Below are 19669 nucleotides of genomic sequence, written 5' to 3'. Positions count from 1 at the left end.
CCTTCCTTGGGCATGTAGTATAATTTTCTAAAATTATATTGCATGATCTGTAAAATGAAAGTAAAATTGTACTGCTGTTCATAAAAGGCCTAGGAAAATCTTAGGCATTATATAAATGAAAAAAATGTTATTTTTCCATAGGACATAATTAGAAATAAAGAACCAAGGTCAGTCAGAAAGTTTTGAGCTATAAAGGAAGAAAGGAACAAAATTGTCCCCCAGTAATTTTATGACTGCCAGTTTGAACTCATACTTATCCAATGAGCCCCCAAATGGAGTACCGTTCTGCACCTACAATACTGATGATAGTGATTCAGGGAGTAAATGATAAGATTCCATCCTTTTAAAGTGCTTTTAGAATTGGATTCTAGTAAGTTTCATTTTGCTATTGGCCAATCACAAAAGACGCTCCAATACAGAAAAGTGAAGGCATCATGCTGAAGAGAGGCGGCTACATAGAAGAGGAAGAGAGACCCCCTAATTTAGAGCAATGGATGGAGAAAAAAGGCAGTTATGCTGTAGCATAAAGGCAACATTAAATAAAGCAATAAGAGAAGAAAAAATGGCTTCGGATAGAAGAAAAAGAATCAAAGAGAGATAGAAATAGACTAAAATTCCCCCCAAAGAAAAATTACAAAAAGACACTGATGGGGAACCATAATGATTATTATAAAGATTAAATGCAAACAGTGAAAGTGGAAGTGATAAGCTTCTAAGACGAATGAATGAGGAATAAACTTCACTTCATTATCTTTACTGAGATAAAATTGGAGTCCCTAAAAAATGTTAAGACATTTTGAGATCCTGTTCACTTCTGTCAACTCCAGGCTCGGCCTTCTACTTAGATTTTCCTCTTTTTTTTTTTTCTATGAGGAGGGGGTCAGGCCTTCCACCCAGTGCTATTCTCCTAATCCCCTTCCAGTGAGTTCGACAGGGGTCAAAGCCACATTCCAGGGTCTTAGAGGCTCTGTTTTTCTCCCTTCCTCTGCTCCTATCTTTCCGCTCCTGCGCCTGCATACTTTTTGTTATCAGTGGTGCATAGCCCGAGAAATCCAGGGCCTGTGCCAGCTCTCTAAGTAGTATGATTAGCATCTAAAGAAACACAAGAAGCCCGTGAGTTGGTCCCTTTGCAATTTAAAATCATATTTAAAATGCCTTTTGGTCATAGGCATTTGAAAAAAAAAGAGAGAGAGAGAAAGTTCCCTGTAAATCGCTTCCAGGAATCTTTCTGTGTTCAAGACTCAGCTTAGAGTTTCTACTTCTTAACTGAGCGCCTGCCGGTACGTAGTAACTGGGAGGGAATTTGAAAATATAAATTGGTCTATAAATGCTAAATAATAGAAACTCTCCGCGCAATGGGGCAGCACATCTGTTGTATGGTTTTTTGTTTCCCCTGGATTCTCCCAATCTGAGAGAAAATCAACTCAAGTTCCTTTTTAATTGGTTGAGACTCAGAGAAGTACGATAATGGGGTGACCTTATTCACAGCACAACAGAGGACATGACCAGGACAAATAAGCTCTCCAGCCAGGAAGTGAGGAACATTTTGGTGCCATAGCAATTATTTGTGGAAACTTGGTATTCAAAAATCTAAGGTGCCTTTTTCTAGACATAGTAAAAGGGGCAGCTGCCCAAGCCCTCATTTTAAATAGGGAGCTTATAATACAAATCTTTAAATAGGATTTTTAAAAGAAAAGCCTTCGAAGGTTATCTATTAGGGTCTGTCAACAACTAACACCAAATCCCAGGTGGTCAGCAGCTTAGCTAAAATGTCCAAGTAGCTTTTCCTAACCCAGAATTGCCTTTGAAGATCCAGCTCCTACAAATGATCCCCAGCAGCTCTGGTCAATGCTTCTTTTCACAAATGAAGCTTTTTAAAAATGTCCAGTGGACAAATGTGGCTTTGAGTTTTCAACTAAATCTTTCTGTTTAAAAAGGGTCCTGAAATAGACATACTTTATAGTCTTAAATGCACACGTTATTGAAATATTCTCAAGCCTGAGGGATTGGTTCAAATCAAATAGAATACTCATGTAAATTTTCTCTTTTCCTCATATTATGATAACAACATGGAAGGGGAAATACGGACAGGTAGTGTGTGCTGGATAGGGATCCACCTAAGTTTGCAGAAAGCCTTATGATGGGAAATATAAACTAATGTATATTGATAACCTCATGGCAGCTGCTATCTAGTTTCTGTATCTATTATTTCCCCATGATGAGATTGAAGAAAATCTTCAGAGAATTAATACTGCAGTTAAGTAAAAAAATTCTATTACAATGGAAATAATTCTGCCCTCTCCCACCTTTTAATCAAGTGTCTTTCAAGTTAAAGAGGTACAGGCTGGGTGTGGTGGTTCATGCACACAATCCTAGCATTCCGGGAGGCCAAAGCAGGCGGATTGCTTGAACTCAGGAGTTCGAGAACAGCCTGAGCAAGAGCGAGACCCCATCTCTAAAAATAGCTGAGTGTTGTGGCGGGCGCCTGTAGTCCCAGCTACTTAGGAGGCTGAGTAAGAGGATCACTTGAGCTCAGGAGTTTGAGGTTGCTGTGAGCTGTGACGCCATGGCACTCTACCAAGGGTGACAAAGTGAGACTGTCTCAAAAAAAAAAAAAAAGTATGCTCTGTAATTCTTAACATCTTACATATGTAGCTTTTAATAGTTGTAGTGATGAGTTCATTTATAACAATTTTTAGCCTCGGTGCTAATTTTCTTTAACGTTTCTATAATTTCCCCTTTATTATAAAGGAATCAGGCTGGACTCTTACCTGTAAGTGACAAAAAAACTCACCTCAGATTAGTTATGAATAAAAAGGGGGTGGTGGCAGTAGTGGTTGTCTACTTGCCATTCGCTTAGTATCCTCAACATCCTTGGCAGAAAAGAGCTACTCTGACCCAAGAGTTTTAAGACTGTAAAGGCTTGAGTTTCAATGGCCCAAATTAGGTCCGGTGCCATCATCTAGTCTAAAGGAATGGAATGTTCTAATTCATTGGTGTTGCTGGTTGGGTCCTAGGACAGATTTATTAGGGAATAACATTTGCAAATAAGGGGAGGGGGAAGCTGGAATTTGCAGAGGGTATCGTTGGATCACAATGCAGATCTTACAGACTCTGTGCTAGCCCAGAGCAAAGATTGTCGTTTAGACGAGTCCTGCATTGGGCAGATTGAGGATAGCCTGTAGGAAAGTGGGACTGTTAACTTTCCTTCCTCACCAGTTAGTCATAGAATGGGACTCAACTCTTAGCTCAAACATTAGTTCTGTATATGTGAAGTAGAGGATGATGGTTTACTGTAGACCAGTGGTTCTCAACCAAGAGTAGTTTTGTTCCCCAGGGCACTTGGTGATATCCAAAGACATTTTTTGTTATCACAACTGAGGAGGTTGCTAGACATCCTCTAATGCACAGGATCAATAGCACAGGGCCAAAATGTCAATAGGGCCAAAGTTGAGAAACCCTGCTGTGTAGATAAAGATACATATCTTATGTGCATACATGTACTGAAAGAGGTTGTGAAAACCTTTCTTTGATAAATTCTTGGTAATGAGATTCTGCTCTTATTTGCAACTATCAATATTTGTTATTGAGATTCTATCCTATTTCACTTTTGAATAGAAAAGCTAGATTGAATTAGTGAAATATCTAAATCATGGATATGTAAAAAAAAATTATGTTTTATGGTCAGTATTCATGTGAATTAATTTAAACACCCTTTGGTGAACAAATAAGAATCATCTATGTTTAGCATATGCATTGCCTTAAGAAGGTGTTATTTCAAAAGTACTGATTTGATCCTGATGTTTAAATAGCCCTGGACAGTATATTTGTTTACAAGTTTACTGTATTGTGTTATTTTTTAATTATATGTTAGAAATCCTATGTTAGTGCCAGCTCAGATTGGAATATAGGTTGAGTATCCCTTATCTGAAATGCTTGGGACCAGAAGTATTTTGGATTTCAAATGGGGGGCAGGATTTTGGAATATTTGCATATACATAATGAGATGTCTTGGGGATGGGACCCAAGTCTAAACATGAAATTCATTTATGTTTCATATATATCCTATGCACATAGCTGAAAGGCAATTTTATATAGTATTTTTTATTTCAATAGATTTAGAGGGCATAAGTGTTTTTTGTTACATGGATGTATTGTATAATGCTGAGTTCAGGGTTTAATATTTTGATAATTTGGGGCATGAAACAAAGTTTTAACCATGTCTTGATTGCCACCCATCACATAAGGTCAGGGCGTGGAATTTTCCACTTGTGGCAGTGCTCAAAGAGTTTCAGGTTTGGGAGCATTTCAGATTTCATATTTTCAAATTAGGGATGCTCAACCTGTATTAAAAGTTCAAAATTAGAATTAAATCAGTGAAAATTTACTGCAATATGCCTTCACATGCAAGAACATATTTTTCTTTCTGGGACTTCTACTAAAAAATTACACAACAAAAGCAAACTTTTACTACTTACATTTTTAACCATCCAACAGATGCTTTAGCCTTCAGGGAATTTAGCTCCAGAACTGTTACTAGGAAAATAAAAAGACTGGTTAATGCCTGAAGGGATAAAATGATCAGCTAACCCAAAAAAAAGGTTTTCTTCAAGATGTGAAATGTGTGTTCAATCCTAGATCAAGGACTAGATGTTCAAAGTTCTATGTATGAGGTTTATATTACTGTGGAAAGTTCTAGAAAAATAAAATTGATACCAGTGCACTAAAATCATTTTCAAATAGAAGCTATAGCAATACCAGTTTTTTACTAATGCAAAATCCAGTTTTTAATCAGAACACAAAATCCTTCCGTGCTTTTATATCTAACTATATTCACACTACCATAAAAAATCAATTATGATACAGTGAGGAAAAGACAAGAAAACAAACCAGTTTGTTCACTGTATTTTGAAAGCTCTTTGCAAAATAAATGTGACATGGTTAAAGATGGGAAGAAAATGATGAATTGTTGCTTACTAAAATAAAGGTAAAAATCGACAGGATGAGTGATACTGTTTGAAATCTCGGGAATGTCCAATCCATTAAAATTATGTGACTAATGACATACAGAATACCTATTTAAAAAAATACTCCTCAGTGGGTAGGAGATGCTAAGCTGCCAATACTCTGGTCTGACCTAGGACACTGGTGTTCTGTGTTGCCTCTTTCCTGAAGCTTCCCAGGTTGCTCCTGGCCTCCCTGCTTTACCTTCTGGAAATTGATATTGCTCTATTGGTCAGTAATACAGAGACATAAAGAGGCTCTGGTTTGTCCCAGGTGCAATAACCTCCCCACAAGACATGAGCTTTTTTTTGTTTTGAGACAGTCTCACTATGTCGCCCAGGATAGAGTGCTATGGCGTCACAGCTCATAGCAACCTCAAACTCTTGGGCTTAAGCAATTCTCTTGCCTCAGCCTCCCAGTAGCTGGGACTACAGGCATCCACCACAACGTCCGGCTATTTTTTGGTTGCAGTTGTCATTGTCGTTTGGCAGGCCCGGGCCGGGCTCGAACCCACCAGCCTCAGTGTATGTGGCCGGTGCCCTACTCACTGAGTTACGAGCGCCAAGCCGACATGAGCTCTTGAGAACAGGAATTTCTCATGTCCATCTTTGCCATCCTCCACAAGATGAAAACACAGTACAATGTATGTAGCAGCACTTCAAAATGCTTGTGAAATTATTGATTTTTGAGCCCACCTTTCATAGTCTCAAGTCTTGATAAATTATAGAAATCACCTGGGCTATCCCCAACTTGCCAGCTAGAGTATTTACTTTTAAATAGGCAAGGTATGGGATAGTGGCTCACGCCTATAATCCTAGCACTCTGAGAGGCTGAGGTGGGTGGATTACTTGAGGTCAGGAGTTCTAGACCAGCCTGAGTAATAGTGTGACTCCATTTCTACTAAAAATAGAAAAACTTTCTGGGCATTTTGGTAGGCCCCTGCAGTCTCAGCTATCTAGGAGGCTGAGGCAGGAGGATCTCTTCAGCCCAGGAGTTTGAGGTTGCTGTGAGCTGTGACACCATGGTACTCTACCCAGGGCAACAGAGTGAGACTCTGTCTCATAAATAATAAATAGATAGATAGAGGCAAGGTAGATAGGGTACCTGCCCTGGAGATGTGGCTACCACACTCACCCTCTCCAACACCCACCTTTCAACACAATTGAATAACAGCCACCATTTACTTAGTGTTGACCTTGTAACAAATGCTATTAAATACATGCCTTAGCTCATGTTTAGTAGAACATACTATTTCTGCCCCAAATATAGGCAGATCTTACTAGCCATCAGAATGAATGAATTCAGAAGCTTCAAGGACAATTCACTGCCATCCCTCTCATAATTTCCCCATCATTTCATCCTTTGTTTATGATTTTACTGCTTTGGCTATCATATCACACTATGCCCCCAACAAATCAGTGGTTCCTCCTGATTTTTATACATCTTCTCCTCACCTAGGGTGAAGTTTGAGCCTTCTTTGACTCCTTCTTCCTGATAACTCTGACATTTAACCTATCACATCCCACCATGTCATTTCACGTCTTTGTTTTTTGGGGAGCTTATCCATTTTTCACTTTCTCCATGCTCCCATTCATACTCAACCTACCACTCTGACCATGTTAGTTTCTTTTGAAATCTTATTTGTTTTTACTGATTCATGATAGTTGCACATGCTTTCTTACTGAAAAATTAATGTAGAATATGAAAATATTAGTGGTAATTGCCACCAGGGTGGGGAGCACGGTGGCTAGAGGGACATGGTGAAAGGGAGAGCCACTTTTAAGGATTTTTTTTCTTTTTCTTGAATTTTGTTATCATGTGAATGTATTAAAAGGAAAAAATAAATTTAAAAATTAATTATTTTAAAACTATTTGAATGCTCTCCCACGAACAACTAAATGAAGTCTCTACTCAAACCAGACAGTCAAATACTGCTCTGGTTTGACTCCAGGCTACATTTCCAGCCTTATATTATTCACTTCTTTCTTGGTTTATCTTCCACATCCAGGTCTTTACTAGTGCCAGACATAATTGCTCATTCTTCTCTTACTACCCAGAATGTTTCTTTTGTTTTTGTCCATCAAAGGCTTGCCCAACTTTGGAGGTCCAGCTTCAGAGCAACCTCCTTCATTAATTTGATGCAGATGCTCTGTAACTGCCATAGCTTTTAGGTTTCTTCTAGCACATTTCAGTTACTAGGAAAAGAAAGAAGTACCTCCTGAGTGCCAGGAAGTCGTCTCTCCGCCCATGCATTTTATATCTCATTCTCTGTATATCTATTTCCTCGTCTGTAAAGTGGTCACAATGGTAGTACTTTTCTCATAGGGCCCTCCGTTCTTTCAAGTATTTAGCTTGGATGCCTACTGTGAGACAGGCAGTGACCTGGTCCAGGAGATACAGAAGTGAATGAAACAGACCAAGTCCTGCCCTCGTCAGGTTTACCTCCGGACAGAAAAGGCTTACATGAGGCAAGAGGATTGATTGAGCCCAAGAATTTGAGATTGCTGTGAGCTATGATGCCACAACACTCTCCACAGGGTGACAGAGTGAGACTCTGTCTCAAAAAAAAAAAAAAATAGAAAAGAAAAGACGTAAATGAAATGTACCTATAAAGCTCTTAAAAGAGCACTTGGAACATAGTAAATGCTCTATAGATGTTTGTTATTATGTTTGTTACAGTCAGTGGCGGTGTTACTTGGTATATTAGGTATTTCTATTACCAGAAGGGGAAACTAAAATCCACAGACTATTAGATAAGATGTTAAAGGTGGAATAGCTAACAAGGGACTCCAACTCAGGTCTCCCTGACCCATAAAACTGGTGGTCATTTCACTACACTGGTAGCTCCAAAACCAGGCTGTACAGTAGAACCATTCATGGAGCTTTCAAGAAAGTTCAAAACCTCAAACCGCAGCCCCAAATGAACTAAGTCAAAAAGTGCAAAGACTCATAAGAATCTCTATTTTTAAAAAAGTTCCTAGAGGGCGGTGCCTGTGGCTCAGTGAGTAGGATACCGGACCCATATACCAAGGGTGGAGGGTTCAAACCCTGCCCCGGCCAAATTGCAACAATAACAACAACAAAAAAATAGTTGGGCATTGTGGTGGGCGCCTGTGGTCCCAGCTACTCGGGAGGCTGAGGCAAGAGAATTGCCTAAACCCAAGAGCTGGAGGTTGCTGTGAGCTGTGACACCATGGCACTCTACTGAGGGTGACAAAGTGAGACTCTATCTCAAAAAATAAATAAAATAAAAATTAAAAAGTTCCTAGATAGTTGTGATGCACTGTGAAATAAAAGAATGGCTGCACTACATTACAATCTTTCCCATGATACTTTGTTATGCTTCTTTGTAAATATTGAATCCATAAATTCACTAAAGACAGGCTCCTTGTTTTCTTATTTATCTTTTTCTGCTTCCTCTCCTAGCAGAGTGCCTTATAAACACACTCAGTATTTGAGTAATTAATTGCTTAATTATTTAATTAAAGTTGCTCTTAAAAATCAAATACTCACAGCTGTGATAGTAGAAGCCTGTTATGAGCTATCATTGATCTTCCCAGGGATATTCATTAATCAGCTAAAAACCAGTAGCTGGGAAGGAAAGGCTAAACATCTGGAAATGGAACTGAGAAGGCCATCAGACCAAAGGTTAGCCATGTCCTTGAGCAGCCTACAGCCCCAACCTTCCCTTGCCTATGCTTCATTGACAACTTCAGGCAAAATGAAGAAAATACCTTGCTGAAATTCAAGAGATTCCTCCCCCACCCCCCACTTGTTTCTTTCAGGTTGATACATGTCTCTCTTTTGGAAATTTGGGGAGAAAATTGTGTTTTAAAGAAAGAAAAAAAAAGTCCTTTATTCTTGTCACACCACAAACGTGGAGTTCACTGCTATACGTTGAGATTATAAAGCAAGATCCCCAAATGCAGAGACTGATTATTCACAGCACACGTATTAAGTCAAGAAGCTTATTTTTCCTCTCTTTGCTAAGGCACAAAGCCTGGGGCTATATGCATTTTTATTACACTGTACTGTCTTGGTTTCACTTGAGGATTAAAAAGAGAGTCAAGGTACAGTGCACGTACCCTGATGGATTTTAGGATTTCTTGCTTTAGTGAAAGGAAGAATCTCATAAAGTACCACAGATTATTGCTCAGGGAAGTGTACCTACTTCTGTGATGACCTAGAAATTCAATCTTTTGTTTCTCTTATAAAAGATCATGTTGTATTTTGGAATTTCTTTCCCTTGTAGTTTTCTGCACCATATAAAGCCACATTAAAAACAGCTTTTTAGTCTGGATTTGAAGTGAAACTATCTAAAATAGTTTGGGAAGTCTTATAACTGGGGAGCTTACAAACAGCCTCGGGGGTGGGGGGGAGGGAGTGAAAGGAGAGAGGCACAGGGAGAGAAGAGGAGTGTAAAGAAGGCAGAGGGAGGTGGTGGAGACTGAGTGAGTCCATGTCTTTTTTGAGAGTTGCAGCTCCAGTCCTGACGAATCTATGCTGAAAAACAATAGAAGTGTATTGCACCATCACCTGTCTTTTACTGAAGTGCCATGAAGCGTACTGGTTCATATAACTTGCGCCTTATCTTCTGGTAGGTAAAGAAGAGAAAAGGACTGAAAGTTGTAGGATTTGGAAGTACAGTAGATGAGACCTTCTGGTTTATTGATTTGTACAGGATGGCCTGATACTGCTCTGGCATCTGTGCGTCAGTGAGAGAGAAGAAAGGCGCTTTTTGGGCAGTAGCCGGAGGAGGAGAACTGGGAGCTGGAAACAGGGGCTCCTGGCAGGCCAGCTTTGATAGGCGGTCAAATTGACTGTGAAGGGAGTCAAGGTCAGGAAGCTTTGGAAATGCTGTGAGGATGGTGTGGGATTTAATGAGCAAGCTTTGATTTCCTTGGTTAAAGGTTACTGTATGCATACTTCAGCAAATCCTCCCTCCCAGTCTTCACTAAAAATCTGTTTAGTAGAACAAACTGGAAATCTATCGGTGTATTATTACTCAAAATATAAGGGTTTCGCCACGGAGACAAATATGTTTGATTTCCAGTGATTTAGCTTTCTTCATTTATCTTCAAGATTTCAACCTGCTTCACTCAACTTTTAGTATGAATTTGCTAACTGCTATATATGCTATGGGGTTGTTTTTTTTTTGTTTTTTTTTTTTTTTTCAGATGATACCGGTTCTATTTTATCTCATTGTAATTATTTCAAATTGCCACTTCTGTTCTTTGGGAATACTCCTGTGTTCTAATACCAGAAGGCATAATTATGTAATTACCATGTGAACATTATGCTACTCACGGGCCAAAATGCCCCTAGAAAGGAGTGCTCCAATGGCCTCAGGAAATTTCTGTGAGAATGATATCTTCCAAATGTGGAATAAATAAAGTTCAAGAATAAATAGCTAAAGCTGGAATGTAAATGATTTAATATAATGATGTTGCAAGGTGAGAGCCACTTGACTTTAGTTCCTGTTGCAAATCATGAGATACATTAGGAAAGCTGTGAAAAGGGAACCTATTTTTAAGATAAAATCTGCATCCAGTTACATCACCCAAGCAGAGTAATTCTACTTTCCTCTTATCTCTTTGAGACCCTCCCTCTAAAAAGCAGAAGAAATGCTTCCTATGATCCCTTTCCCTCCCCTCACAATTTTCCTAACTGTCTATAGATGTAATTAAAACTCAAGATTTTGACAAATGAAGCAGGATAGGAGGTTGATTGCTGCTTTTCTAAATTAAAATTAATGATACCCTTAAGGTACTTGGGTCTATGAAGTCAAGTTAATGTTGATATAACCTGACTCCATTATCACAGAATGAGGCAGTGGCATGAACATGAAAACCAACAAACAAATGTCCAATGTGCATTTTAGAAATCAGTGAGGTGAAAGCTTAAAGGCTTAAGAATAGACAAAGGACTTGCCGTTTGTTCTCTCTTGCTTTCCAGTTGATGGAAAAGTTCATCAAAATTAGAGGAATAATGTTTCTGGAGAAGTGTTGAGCTGGCAGTAGGCTAGGGCTCCTATTCACACCATGCCTCCCCTGTCGTGCGGGGAGGCACAGCCACTTTGAGGCATTGTTTGCCTCAGCAGAGTCTCTTGTACTTTCTGGTAGGTTGAACGTAACAGAGGGGAAAGGGTGGACACGAAAGGAAAGGGGAAAGAGGGAATAACAAAAGGCATCAGAGATTAAGAAAGGAATCAGCAGAGAAGTATAAAACGGAAGGAGGGAAAAAAGCTCTGAGAGAGGAACATAAAAATCGTAGATTAATGATGATCTCAGATATGTGATTTTGGATCCATGCCATAAATCACACAAAATCAACTAATAACTATGTTCTTACTCAGAGTGAGGACTGTTAACACTGGTTGCTTTTCAGTAATCTCTCCTCAAGTCAAATGCAAGAAATTCTGTTTAACTCCTAAGTGTCCTGATGTCAAGAAAATTACATAAATAAATGCAAGGAAAAGAGAATTCAGCCAGTCTTTGTGTTCAACAAGCCCAGGCTGTTTGGCCACAGAGCTGTGCCTATCACAAACTCTCATTCCAACCCTTATTTCAGACCAGTTTTTTTTTTTTTTTTCAGCCACAGCTTAGAAAGAAATCAGAATTAGAAAAATATGGATTTTAACTGAAGAGGATTAGAATTAGTTAAGAGTTTTAACTGAAACAGTAATAAATCTCAGGAGTGATTTCAGGATAATGTTTGGGCATGTATTTACAAGTGTTACATGCATGGATTTGGGAGAAAGAACGAATTATGGTAACTGTGTAACTATAGGATTTCAGGACAAATACTTATGAGTAAACCATAGAGTCATTTGTGTGTATATGTCTAGTTTATTCACTAGCATCACAGCACAAAAAGAGGTTTTGTTTTCCTTTTATATTTGTTTTTGTTTTTAATAGTTTCATTAGTGTGTGAAGTCTGCTTCTTGCATACCCATGGATATTCATCAAGGGTCTAGACAAACTTACAGCCAGAAAATTGAAATGTACGTGCCCAGTTACATCTTTTCCCTCGAGTGGAATAATACTATATGTATATGGTATTAGTAGACCTAAGCTTAGACACAATGTATTGGGAGGAGATCTTTGGTTCTCCTAAACCTCTAGTGAAGATAAAACTTAAAAAAGTGCAGTAATTAACTGTTAGGTCAAAAGAAAAAGTGGAAACCCTTGAGAATATAAAACCAAGTTAAGTAACCAACATTTAAATTTAGATAAGTTCATTTGAAATTATTTCTAAAAGCCACAGTGGTATTATCTGTCCTTTTTTTCTTTTTATCTCTTGGCTTATTTAAAGCAGTTTTGAAAAAAATAAAATAAAGATATCATTCAAAATACACAGAGGAATGGATTGAGCTTTGAAAAAACAGTCACAGCTTGGGATTAAGAATGTGTTACCATTAATTTAGTTGGATTTCCTGGTGTTCATTCATTATTTCCCAAATTACACTTTTAAGTATACCATCTTCCTGCTTACCACAGTGCCTAAGAGATAACAGGAATTCAAAAAGGCTTTCATTCATTCATTTACCAAATATTTATTGAGCATCTCCTATGTACTAAGCACTGCGATAAAGTGTGAACAGGACCAGATAAGGTCTCTGTCTTTGTGGACAAGGAGCTTGCATGAAATGAATGTAGACATATTTCTTACTGGAGCAAAGGAGAGGAGATCTCGGCAAATAGCACATTTTCTATATACCTCATCTGAAGTGAGAAGGCAAAGAAGAATAATACATAGTCCTCATAGTTCTCAAATATGATTATTTAAAACTTAGAATAAAACAAACATGGAGGAGATTTGGGCTTTTGGTTTGTGTTAAACATTACTGCTTTACATTTTTTTAATCTAGTAGTGTAGGCAAAAGGAATCTAAATTGTTTTCTTTGTTTACTTTGATCAAAAATGGCAGAAAGGAAAGAAGGAAGAAAGGAAGGGGTGGGATGGAAGGAGGGAGCAAGGGAGGGAGTTTTTCCAAAACTTGTGTCAGAGATCTTGAAAAAGAAATTATTCATTTAAAACCTACTTGTTATGGCGAAGATCCATGAATAAAGTAAATTAACATATATTTAGCACCTACTGTATGCCAGTTACTAGTCACCGAGGATAGAGTAGTAAGAAAGATGTGTCCCAGTCCTTATGAAGCATATAAAAAAAGACCTTTTTTCTCCTCTGACAGGCTTTTACTGAAGAATTGCTGAAAACTAGATTATGAGTACTCATGGACCAGATGGCAGTTTTCTGCCCATCTGGGATAGTTCTAAAGAATAGACCCTATGTATCAATCAAGGCTTCTTCTGGTTCTAAGCCTTCATGATCTATGATCCAATAGTTGAAACAGAATGTATGCTTCCAGAAAGATGTTATACTTATATTACTTTTTTTTTTTAAGGAAAAAGGGGTATGGCCTATTAATTCAGAAGAAATTGAGTTCCTTCTGTCTCTTTAAAGAATTCTATTTAAATTCCTTTCACTCTTCCTTCTCTGCTCACCTTCCAAAGCTCACTCTTAACCCTTTTATTCTCACTTCCCTTTACTTCCTTTAATGACTGAGACAAATTGTTTATTTTTAACTGGATATGCATGACACCTGTAGTTAAGGTTTCTCTGTTAATTCCCATTTGTCATGTTCCAGATGAATGCATGCATACATACGCCATTCTTCATTTCCTATTTTCATCAGGAATATCCTCCTTCTCCCAGTCTTCCATACTTGAAATCTACGAGTTCATTTGCTTCTTCGAGAATTATTCTTCAACAAGCAAATTAGTTTGTTCTTCCTTCTTTCAAAATAACTCCTAATACATACCTCCTTTTATATTCCAGATAAGACAATGTTAATTCCAAGGCATATCACCCCAAGCCTAGGCAATTGCAACAGCCTCTAACTGGTCTCAGCCTCAGGGTCACTTTTTAATCTGTTTTACACCATACTGACAAACTCATCTTCCTTCACCCAAATTAGTGAGTCACCTCACAGAAATCTTCAGTAGTTCTCTTTGCCATCGGGTAAATCTTGGGCCTTAGAGCCTGGAATGCCTTCTTTTGCACCATCTGCTTTCAACGTGCCTAGCTAATTGTATCTCACTGTCTTCTTCAAGTCCAATGTTCTGCTGCCTCAAGGCTTCTCTCAACTTGTCACTATGCTTTACCTCTAGCCCTTTACGTGTCCCAAGATCTGGGCCCATCACATTTATTTCTTGCATTTCCCTTTCAGTAGTAACAAATACTTATTTATAAAGTGAACACATAACCAAGGAAAGAATTAATTGTGCCAGAATGCAAAGTACTATTGTACAATTTCTGGCTTTTGCTTCATGGTTTGTATATAGCAAGGTATATTTGTTAAAAACCCAGCCAGTTAGAAAGGTCTAATGCATGGAGGCTATTGTTTCAAAACTTTATCAGATTTCATTTCCTTGCATAATTGCTTACAGAATAAAGTGTTTGGTTCCTAAGTAGTTACAGCTTGTGAGGACATTGGTTGCTCTCAAGTTTTTCTCTTTCTTAAGATTTTTTGCTTAGTTGATTTTGCATCCATTCCACAAAATAGCTTTCTCCGATGATAATGTGTGAAACAAAATATTTTATCCTTAATTTTTTAGTTACTTTAAGACTATTTCCTAAATATTTCATTTCATTACATGATTTTTTTAATTTAATATATTTACTCTCATGTGTTTTCTTTTTTCTTTTTTTTTTTTTTTTTTTTTGAGGCAGAGTCTTACTTTGTCACCCTCAGTAGAATGCCGTGATGTCATGGCTCAGAGCAACCTCAAACTCTTGGGCTCAAGAGATTCTCTTGCCTCAGCCTCCCTAGTAGCTGGACTACAGGTGCCCACCACAATACCTGGTTATTTTTTTTATTTGTTTAACAGGCCTGGGTGGGGTTTGAAATCACTAGCCCTAGAGCATGTGGCTGGCACCCTAACCACTGAGCCACAGGCACCCTTCTCATGTGTTTTCTTAAGTTTGAGTTATAGGAATAGAAATTCGCTTTGATCTCATTTTAAATTCTTGGCAACATTGGGTGTACCTTGGGAACTACTCTTATAGTCCTCCTTTTATAAGAAGGAAACAACCTTGAGATTGGGCACCTATAATGGACTTGGATGGTGCATCTGCTTGGGCCCTATGCAACTACTAACTTTATTACCAGAGGGAATGGCCTGTGGTGCTATTGTACTCTTTCACCATCCACATGTTCCTCTTGGGATTTCTTTCTCAGTATGTGAAAAGATCTCTGAACAGTGTCCACTCTAATATGGTATCTTCTGTACCCCCGAATTTTCACATTTATCCCCTGATTAATTTGTTCATGAAATGACCCATTCCAAATTTAGAATTACTAGCACTCTGGGAGGCTGAGGTGGGTAGATTACCTGAGCTCATGAGTTCAAGACCAGCCTGAGCCAGAGCGAGACCTCATCTTTAAAAACGAAATAGCCAGGCCTTGTGGGCGCCCATAGTCCCAGCTACTTGGGAGGCCAAGGCAAGACAACGGCTTGAGTCCAAGAGTGTGAGGTTGCTGTGAGCTGTGATGCTACAGCACTCTACTGAAGACAGCATAGTAAGACTCAGTCTCAAAAAAAAATGTTTTTAATTACATATTCCAAACATTCATTTGCATATGTTTTCCACAACCTTGTCTATAACCCAAACTGTGTCATATTCTTCAAGACCAGGATTTGATCTTGCATGGGGTCATAAATATCTTGACAACTATGTTTCACAGATGTATATACCTGTGGTCTGCATTCAATACATTAATTGATTAAAAATAAAGAAATTAAAAAGCCAACTGCTTAATGTTTATAAAATACCTATTTATTCAACTTTAATCTCCAGGATAGCACTTAAGAGCAAGAGTCCAAGTTGAATGACTTTGAGTCCTTGCTCTGCCAGTTTACCAACTACTTAAGCTTAGACAAGTTTTTTTTAAGCTCTTGTGCCTCGATTTCTACAATAATGAAGTAGCGGTGTAATGCATTAACTAACACTTATTGCCAAGTTATTGTCAAAATGAAATGAGTTGATTCATAGTGTGCATATAGTGATTAATAAATTTTAGCCATCTTGTACTGTATTTGGTACCTTCCATAAATAACCTATTCCTCTTCATTTATTAACCATAATAGTAACAATAACCATAGCTCCTGATGTTTACTGAGTAATTACCATGTGACAGAAACTAGCCTAAATACTATACAGGGTCATATTGTTCACATTTTACTGATAAATACAGTTAAGAATAATTTTCCCAGCAATATTATATTACTCAGGGTTCTCCAGAGAAATATAGCCAATAGGATGGATGGATGTATAGATAGAGATTTATGTATTTATTCATTTATTATTAGGAGTAATTATAAGGTTTTAATAGCTCATGTAAGTTTGGAGGCTAAGAAGTCCCATGATCTGCTCTCTGCATGCTGGAGACCCAGAAAAGTTGGTGATGTAATTCCAGTCTCTGAATCTGAAGGCCAAGGTCAGGAGAAAACCAACGTCCCAGCTTAAGCAGGCATGCAAGGCAAGAAGAGCATACCTCTTTGTTCTGCCCCCAACTGATTGGATCATGCCTACCCACATTGGGGAGGGCAATCTACCTTACTAAATCCACTGATTCAAATGCTAGTCTCATCCAAATACCCTTGTAGAAATGCTGAGAAATAGGCTGGGCTCCTGTAGCTCAGTGGTTAGGGCACTGGACACATGCACCGGGGCTGGTGGGTTCGAACCCAGCCCAGGCCTGCTAAACAAACAAACAAAAAAAAAAATAGCTTGGCATTATGGTGGGCGCCTGTAGTCCCAGCTACTAGGGAGGCTGAGGCAAAAAAATCTCTTGAGCCTAAGAGTTTGAGGTTGCTATGAACTATGACACCATGACACCCTACTGAGGGTGACAAAGTGAGACTGTCCAGGAAGGAAGGAGGGAGAAAGGAAGGAAGGAAGGAAGGAAATGTCCAGAAATAAAGTTTAATCAGGCACCCCATGGCACAGTCAAGTTGATACATAGAATTAACCATCACAGATATACAGTCTGTGTCAATAGGTATTCTTATTTGTTCCCCATCTGTCTCTCCCTTCCTCCCCACACCTCTCTCTCTTACACACACACACACACACACACACACACACACACTACGTTTACTCATTTACATTGGTCAACTAGTCATTAAACAAATATTTGCTACTACTAACCCCTTAAACCCTGGATATAGAGTTGCACTATAGATGCTAACGGCAGCATTTAGTGCATTCTGGGAAGAGTGGAATGCAGGGAGAAAGAAATGAGCAAGGAATGGTTCCTACTATCTGGCGGTTTATAATCTTGCAAAAGATAATCACATCCATACAACTAAAGTGGATCATACGATAGAAATGCTCCAAATATAAATCGAATGCTATGATAATGCTAATGAAGCCATTAATAAACTCTAACCTTGAGTGGGAGAAAAGGTGGGGTAAGAGCATTCCAGAGAGAAGAAACAACATAAAGAAATCACACAAGAGTTCTATTGGATGGGATAGCACAGGACAGACAGGTAGTTTGGTGGGCTTAACAGGTAGAGCTTGGCTGGTAGGGCAGGGTCATAAAGCTGAGAACATGGGTTCTATGTGTTCCTAGTCATGTTATATGCATAACAATGAAGAAAATTTGGCTTTTTTGGGAACCCCACATGGGTATAGAAATATTTGGTCCAAGCAAAGCAAGGCAAGGCTAGGGAAAAGAACAAATGAAGAAAAGATTATTCTGCATGTACACTAGGCACTTAATTTATGGTCAAAGGCCAGATTTGGCTTCAGATCAAACCAGCTGAGCCACTTTTCTGATAAGATTAAGATCTATTTTACCTCTTAGGACTTCTGCACACCACAGTAGCTAATTTCCATGAGTTCCGGTGGCTTTGGGCAAGCTCCGAGTTGAGTATGGACCGTTCACAACCAAATCAAGATTCAGAGTTAGACAGTGAAGATGCCTGGGGCTTCCACTAATATTAATATCAGGTTGGCAAATGCCAGATTATAAAGTATACCATTTCACCCATAAAATTCTTCCTTTGTTCACACCAAGAATAGAATTCACTAAGTTGACAGGACCCTGTGTCAATACATTATAGAAAAATCTAATAGTAAAAAAAATGGCATTTTTTAACTTCATGCCTTGTAAAGTTATATTTCTCGGCAATTTCCAAATCCATCAAAAACTGAAATCTGAAAATTTCTTTTATCTCACTATCCACCCTATTCTACCCCAAATTTAAGCCTTGCCTCTAATTCTTTGATAACTAAGTATTAACCAATTATTGGTTACTTATCATCAATAATTAAATATCACTTAATGATCCATTAACTATTAATCAATATTAATTCTTAAAATAATCAAAAACAATAGACTAAAACTAAAAGACAAAACATAATGTCATTTCACATAGCCTAATACCAAATGGTGCCCTCCTTAATCTTTTTGTGGAATATTTAGAGTTTGCATTTTTTGATGTTGCCAATTGAAGGAATATATTTCATTTGTGGTTGCCAATGAGTAGTGTGTAAAATAATGTCATTTTAACGTTGTTGAGAGAGGAATCCTTTCTGTTTGTCCTTGGTTTGATAAAAATGGGTCTGGAAGACCATATACAGTAAGTAGATATTAAAACCAGGGTTATGAATTGTAGTGTTCTCAGCCTTAGAGACCCCACATACCTTATCAGAAAAGATGCATTGTTTTGGGTGGCACCTGTGGCTCAAAAGGGTAGGGCACCAGCCCCATATGCCGGAAGTAGGGGGTTCAAACCCAGCCCCGGCCAAAAATTGCAAAAAAAAAAAAAAATGCATTGTTTTAATTGCTCCTCAGTATAAATCATTTCTCTCCTATCCCTCGCAGGTGGCCGTCGAGGACCGCGTCAGGCAGCTGCATGAAGCCCACAGGGACTTTGGCCCAGCGTCCCAGCATTTCCTTTCCAGTAAGTGATTTTCAGCTTTTATCACATAACCTCTTTATTGCATCTTGGTTTCTAAAAATCAAGAATTGGAAAAAAAAAAAAAGGAATTAAGGGCTGAATTACAATAATGTCTGCCAGATGCAGTAAAGGCATAAATTATCATCCTGAAAAATACAACTCGGTGGATGGATTCAGAAGGTTAGAAAGAGGAAGGCTAATTAGACCATTTTGTCCAATCTTCAGCTAATACATAATTGTTTCCTGCAATGTATTTTCAAGTTCTAACTTTATTAATATTTTTGAGTCCTTATTTCTAACTATCTTTTCAGTTCATAAAGCTGATAATTACATTATGTAATGATGGTATGATCATTCAATATATGTTATCATGATTTTTTTTGTGTGTGTGTGGTTTCTTTTTTTTTTTTGGCCGGGGCTGAGTTTGAACCCGCCACCTCCGGCATATGGGACCAGCGCCCTACTCCTTGAGCCACAGGCGCCGCCCTATCATGATTTTTTTAATCTCAGGGGCCGGGCGCAGTGGCTCACGCCTGTAATCCCAGCACTCCGGGGGGCCCAGGCGGGTGGATTGCCTGAGCTCATGAGTTCGAGACCAGAATGACCAGGGGGTGACCCCCCACTAAAAATAGCTGGGCATTGTGGTTGGCGCCTTTAGTCCCAGCTACTCGGGAGGCTCAGGCAAGA

At 38.6% G+C, this 19669-nt stretch overlaps 1 protein-coding gene across 8 annotated transcripts in view; it reads left to right on the top strand.

Annotated features, from left to right (window-relative positions):
• The window catches only part of DMD (dystrophin), a 2416375-nt gene that overhangs the window by 2134875 nt on the left and 261831 nt on the right, over positions 1-19669 (top strand). For all 8 annotated transcript variants that reach the window (XM_053581215.1, XM_053581214.1, XM_053581218.1 and 5 more), the window contains one exon: positions 18907-18985. In XM_053581215.1, the coding sequence (XP_053437190.1) occupies positions 18907-18985 (79 nt within the window). The remainder of the gene's footprint in view (positions 1-18906; positions 18986-19669) is intronic.

The sequence above is a fragment of the Nycticebus coucang genome, chromosome X (genome assembly GCF_027406575.1).
Source record: "Nycticebus coucang isolate mNycCou1 chromosome X, mNycCou1.pri, whole genome shotgun sequence".
NCBI classification, from domain to species: Eukaryota; Metazoa; Chordata; class Mammalia; order Primates; family Lorisidae; genus Nycticebus; species Nycticebus coucang.
This window is presented reverse-complemented; position numbering and strand designations above follow the sequence as displayed.